This window comes from Halyomorpha halys, unplaced genomic scaffold (genome assembly GCF_000696795.3).
Source record: "Halyomorpha halys isolate HHAL.00 unplaced genomic scaffold, Hhal_1.1 Scaffold373.1, whole genome shotgun sequence".
In the NCBI taxonomy this organism is placed as follows: domain Eukaryota; kingdom Metazoa; phylum Arthropoda; class Insecta; order Hemiptera; family Pentatomidae; genus Halyomorpha; species Halyomorpha halys.
The window spans coordinates 227783-234685 of NW_027109386.1; the positions used below are offsets into that span (position 1 = coordinate 227783).

Here is a 6903-nt window from a genome sequence, read left to right on the forward strand (position 1 = left end):
TATATTTACCGACATTTATTTCAATTATTTTTTTTTTGTTTTAACTTAAATAATTTGTCCAAAGAATTAAAGGACAGATTATTTTATTTTTATATGCAGATAAAATATTTGCAGTAATATTGAAGGCCAGATTAATACGGTTTTTTTGATAAATGATGTTTTGAATTATACTGTAATATTATAATTTTTAAATATAATATTTTCACTATACTATATCACTAATTAATACCTCACTTTTATATTTTCTCGTGCAACGTTGAATTATGAGAAAAATATAATATCAATCTGTAAACAAGGATTGACATTAATTATAATTAATTACCCTTTGATTTTGTATTAATTAAAAATAAATTTTTACCTTCTTATTTTTAGTAATAAAAATTTTATTACATTTAGTTTTTTTTTTTTAATCTGTTCTTCAAACATCGTTATTTATTAGCCATTTGCCATTTATTATGACTTTTACATTATCACGAGAATTATTTTAATTTGATATTCATTAGAGTTTATTGATATTTTAGTAGGCTAAATATAGAATTTATGGAGTTATTGTTTGTTTTGTCGAGTTGTTTCTGAAGTTGAATAAGTTTCTGCCCCAAGACTGTAAAAAATTTGAAACTGTCACTGCCCCAATACTTATGTTCACCAATAAAAATATTCTGCAACATTGACATAAATGTATAATGTAATATAATATGATGTATTAGCAATGTATATATGTGAAATCCCCCCAACGGGAAATGCCGCTGACAGCTGCATAAAGTTCTAGATGTTATAGATGATGCACTTCTGAGGCAGAGTGCATATATATCGGATGATAGACTGACACAGATAAGAGCACTACTAACTCACGTCTGAGATAGTGAATAGATCTTGTTCTAACTCGATGGCTACTTGTAAATCTATTAGGACCAGGAAGAAAAACAACGACACCAGTTCGACGTCCTGCCAACGAACTCATTCCGGTTCCAGGACACGTCCTCAGACCAGGAGCCAACGGACAATGGAACTCTGGAGAAGTGTTCTCTCTACTGGAAAGGAGCGTACTATCTGGAGTCCGTGTCATGTGTGGGCATAACGATTATCTCAAGGCTTACAGTGAAAACATACAATAATGGACTGCAGTGATTACTCGAAAGATGCACGCAACACGTCTTTATGGAATTTTAGGAATATACAGTTCAGCAATTTAAGAGAACATTTAAAATTGTATATACGCAAAGAGATACAAAGTCTGTACAGTTTTCATTTCAATTTCATTACAGTCAACTATCTACACCTCCTAATAGATAACTAAATGATAAAGCGTATTTCGCAAATTACAGGGCACTATTTCTTGTCCTCAAAACCACTGAGTCAAGTATTAAATGTTTTTCAAAGCGCCGATGGGAGAACCACCTCTTCTTCTGAGGTAGACATATTACAAATATTTCATGAATATTTGTCTACCAAATTGGATAATTTTTCGTACCGATTCAGTCTAGCTAAATACCAAATCATTCCTCGTAATTTCAGGAATAACACTGTAGATTTTACTACTCTATTTTAACCATAATAGGCGATGAAATTTTCATTTCGTTGGACTCAGGGCGCCAGTTCAGTTTCCAGGTTGTTAAGACCTACGCCTTAACTCCCAGGGCTACAAGCAGCCTTACTTTTCTTCTCCTTGGTGTGTGGGTGTTATCATTTTGCTGTACATCTCTTCAAACACGATTCTTACAATTAGTGAGAGCTAATCGTTTCTCCCTTTTGCGTTTGTTTCATGGCACTAACCACCAGATATCGCTGAAATTTCAATTCTGTCAAAAAAACGGAACCTCAAAGTTTTTTCTGGGGAGCCTCCATATTAAATCCACTAAGTTTTTTAAAAACATTTATTAAACATTTTTGTTGTTTGCAAAGAAATCTTTGGAACTAATGAGAATCATGAACTGGTATAAAGTTATATTTCGATTGTTATTTTGTTTTATTAATGATATTCTGTTGATCACATTCAACATTATGCCAATGTTTTAGCAGTATTCTTTTTGGACTGCCACAGGTCATGATGTGGTATCACTCAATTAGTTCTAATAACATTTCTGATGCTTAAAGAGTATTTTAAAAACGGGGGGAGTAGGTGTTTATGGGGTGAAGATTACATACATGGGGTACAGTTTATTTAATTTTGTTTTTTGACAATTGGAATTTATGTATGCAGTCCTTGAAATACATAATAAAAATTATAAATATAATAAAATTATAGCGAATCATCAATCGTTCCTTACATAAACCTGTCAAGTGACACTCCTCCCCCCCCCCCCAAAAAAAATCTATTAAATTAGTCTTAACGCAATCTTCTCATCTATGTTTCTGTCTACACCTCGGTTCAGTGCTTATTAACACTTACATTTCCATCTTATTCACTGCAGTATTATATCTAATCTGACATTATATTTAACCTGAATTATATCTACTGGGTGCAGTTCCCTCAATTCAGTGTTGTGTGACCTTCTGAATTCTCCGGTTAACTTTTTTCAGTCCGAATATTTTACGTAATAAATTATTTTCTACAATCTCAAGGCACTTCTTCCCTTTGCGTAGGAAACCACGTTTCGAATCCGTAAATAACAGTGGAAAAGATAGTAGTTTTGTGAATTCTAGCTTCTAAGTTTTTTGGACAGAATTCGGGACCTAAGCAATTTCGAAATTGAAAAAATAACCGTGCTTATTTCCTCATCAATTTCGTTTTAAATTACGAAGGTAAATAAAATATATATGTTTTTCTAATCTATGTTTACTTTCTTTATGGAGTAGTTTAGATTCTAATTAGCCCCTTCAGGCCTCTACCTATAAATCTGATTCTACTATAATTGATAATTCCACAGATAGCTTTAAGAACAAATATCCATATTAATTTTTTTATAACAATCAAAACAGCTGGACTGGTTTAGCAGCAAAGACTATTCAGGTCAGTAGAAAATATGAGAGTTATGAATCAATATTCCAAATGGCAGTAGAACAAAGGATGACAATAAATCATTTGGTGAGTGTGTTGAGATGACTGTGAATCTGATAACAGATCAAATGGGATGTGGGTTATAGATTTCACCTGAGGCATTGGTGATATATTCATTGCTACCAGACAATAGGCAGGTGACTCGCTCATATGTTAGTTGCCTTCTCATTGAGTATTTTAAATTAAAAGCTCGTATAGAACCTTATAAACGAATACAATCTAAATTTAAATTACTAGTCAGTATACTATTCATGCAAATGCACCAAGTATATTATGTAATATTTATGTTAAAATTACCTGTTCCTCTGCTTTCCTCAATGTCCATGATGATATTTGGCTGTCCAGACTCCACATCACACAGACCTGAAATACATAATTGATTATAAAACATTTTATAAATTTTAATTCTAATAAACTAAAAGTAAATGAAAACTAAACAAAATTTTGTGTCTTGAAAAAATTAAATAAAACTCCTATGGGAAGAGTTAATATTTATATTTATGTTTAATAATTATAAATAAGTTTAGTAATCTTTAAACCATTTAAAAAGTAAACATTAAATTCAGCTTCAGTAACTTTATAATTTTCAGGCAGCTATCACCATCTTTATCACATAGACCCCCACTTGGCTCCATGATTCATAAGATCACCTAAATCCTGTGATTCGAATATAGAAGTCCAAGCAATCTTGATCTTCAGCATCGAATGTAGCAATATTAAGATTTAGCAGTTTATCACTGGTGTCGATAGGTGATGATGGCTAGTACAGATTATATTACCGGGTCACACATGACGTCAGGCGAGCACAATAGTACCCGGGGGCAAATTGAGAAATTGTGCTCAGAACCCTTAATACTTTAAAAATCCGGCAAGGGAACAGAAAATGGAGGGTCTTTAAAAGAAAACCTAATTTACGAACATCAAACGTATAACCGCAAATTTGACTTATCCTTAGTTATATGTTTATCGTTTATATTATGATTGCCCACGCTCAGCAGAGAAGGGGGTGAGTTAAAGGAAAATAAAAAAAAATAAATATAATCGTAAAAGGAAAAAAAAAGGCCAAAATAATAAAGAATAAATTACTCCTTAGGCGCCACGTTATTTTTTCTTGGAAATAACGAAAACCCCGAAGCATTATGCCCACAATATAGCTAAAATATACCACTATATAATCAATTGTTGAATTATGACCACTGGCGAATACCTTTACATGTAGATAACAGAAAACTTAGGGGTGTTACCTAACCACCTGTTGAATTATCGTAGTATTCCATGAACAATAACAAAAAAACATAAGTAAATTAACAAGTTGAAAGCAGAGAAAGAACAGCAGAACTTTAAGTTTAATAATAATAAGAGATATAACAGAGAATGAAAAAAGGAAAAAAAAGAATTCTTATCAATTAATAAAACAATTAAAACTAATAGGTTGACTTAACTTTGACTTAAATGCTTAACCTTAATAACTTTATTTACATTATTATTCTCTTATCAGGACAGGAAACGTCACTGCACTATATCCCCACTTCTAGTATTAATGACCGTCCATTGAAGTAGAACATCATGATTTTGAAAAACAAAACATATAAGTTGACATTGCTCAAATGGTGCTATTTCGGTTCAAACAGTAAAGACCAAAATCAAACTGTCACCTTCACAAAATTAAAACCCACTCGTCTGAACATACGTGTTCAAAATCCAAAGCTGTCGCCTTCACAAAAACAAAACCCACTCGTCAGAACATATCGCTCGTGTTTTTATTTCACCATGACAACCGTAACACCCCTTGTTAACGCAGATATCGCCCGTGTTTTTATTTTCCCATGGCAACCGTAACAAACGCTTTAATCAACAAAAATATTTTGCTTTGTCTTAACAAAATCGTAAACAGCTTGCGTAGATCTGGATACAGACAACGAGGAGTGCCACTATCACTTAATCTTCGGCGATAGGTTCTCAACAAGGTTATAATTTAGATTATCTCCGATCTGGAAGAGTTATCATTGCTGAAATACGGACTAACAACATGCCGTTCACTGTTTATGCATTTTTTTTTTTGTTTTTTGCAATCGCTGCATGTATGTTAAATAATCCAACCATAAAAAAATGGTCCAGTGAAGGCAAAATTATATTATCAATTGCATATTGTAATAAATCTATCCCGAGTTGATAGCGAAAGTAACATGACGGAGCAGTTCTTTTCCCAGAAGTAAAAGTGCATAAGACCAAAGGATCTTCCGGGCTACGGACAATTGGTACTGGAGGTAGTGAGTGAGGTCTTGTTGAATGCAGGAGTGTGACAAAGCTACAAGGTACAATAGTGGTCCATTGTCGCCTATAGATCTGAATGGGACGTGATGTACGCACTGTCACGGGGCCCTGTACCCAATAGACGCAACGTGCGACACAACAAACCACAGAGTGGGGTGGTCCAACCAATTTCATGCCATCAGAATAGTCAGTCAACGAAGGCTGATCGTAACTTTCATTTTCACTGTAATTATTCAAAATTCAAATATTTTTTATCACCTAATTCGTAAAATGTTTAAATTGATTTTTTTTATATAATCCAATCAGTATTAACCAAGGTATATCTTTTTATAATTCATTTTTTAATTGAGCTTTGAATACTCTTAATAAAATTTTCAATTTCAGAACCTTCTTAACCATCTCAAAAGCAACTTTGTATACCAGCAAAAGAAACCTAATTAATGGCCAACACACGCCAACTTTTCACAAACACATAGAGACAGACTACAGACAAAGCTTATACAAACCACAAGGGTTCGCTAACAAACTCATACAATAAGGCCACAAGCCACATAACGGCAGAAACCACTACCCCAGAATAATGAAGCAAGTTCAAGAGTGAAAACAAATATTAATGTCAAGTCAGGAAGTATTTTTGGTAACTATTCTCTCACTTGGATCTCACATATAATTACACAGATATAGTTAATATCAATTTAATTTATAATGAGGTGTACATAGTAAACCGTAGACTAATAATTGGAGAAGACGGTCAGCAAAAAAGAACATAAAAAAAAAATTATTTATGCCGACGTTTCAACCTGCGTTTCAGGTCGTCATCAGGGAGGTTGTAGCTAGGACCTATATATGCTTGTCATGTATAGTTTACAAGTCCAAAGGTGGTTGACATGACATGCTAGGAAAATCTGAAACACTCGGAAGCGTTCCAATGTGGTTTGTAAAAAAAAAAAAACGACAAAATTAAATTATACCATAATTTTTCCTTTAAAGGTGTCATGCTCAAACACAAACGCTTAAGCAAGCTTTAAAAAAAGGAAAAGAAAAATCGAACGAGTTGGAAATCTTGACAAATGTTGAATTTATAACAGCTCTAAAAACTGCTTTGTATAGAGTATGACAAGACACCTTTGAAAGCAGCTCTGCCTCACTAAGTTATTAAATTTGCATTTTTATTAGAAAAGTCATATTTTCTCATTTTCTGACCTTTCCCTTCTATGTTTTTAATATTTAATAGTTTGACGAATAAAACTTATTTGAAATAATAGATGATGTATTTTTAATAGTTTTTCATTATAAGAGTATTTTATTTGTTGATTCTCTCGTTTTTTGCATTCTAGTTCTAGGTTTAATCGTACACATGCAATACCTGTAAAACGATATTTTGCACTAGGTGTTTGAACCGGTAGTTCTAAAGGAATGATAATAGTTATTTTTGTTCCGTTCTCCAATTTGCTACTAGAGACACTGTTTGTTAAAAAGTGAATCTACTGTAATTTTAAGTATTTATTTTAAATGTTTGTTTTCAAAAATGTTCGATAAAAAGTAATAATTTTAGTGTATTTTCTGGACATAGCGCAAGCTTTTGACCGGGTATGGCATTCCGGATTGCTTTTCAAGCTCAAATCCATATT

At 32.8% G+C, this 6903-nt stretch overlaps 1 protein-coding gene across 3 annotated transcripts in view; it reads right to left on the minus strand.

Moving 5' to 3' along the window:
- Positions 1-6903, minus strand: part of LOC106681895 (cadherin-99C) — a 430333-nt gene that overhangs the window by 143647 nt on the left and 279783 nt on the right. For all 3 annotated transcript variants that reach the window (XM_014422456.2, XM_014422457.2, XM_014422455.2), the window contains one exon: positions 3296-3361. In XM_014422456.2, coding sequence (XP_014277942.1) covers positions 3296-3361 — 66 coding nt within the window. The remainder of the gene's footprint in view (positions 1-3295; positions 3362-6903) is intronic.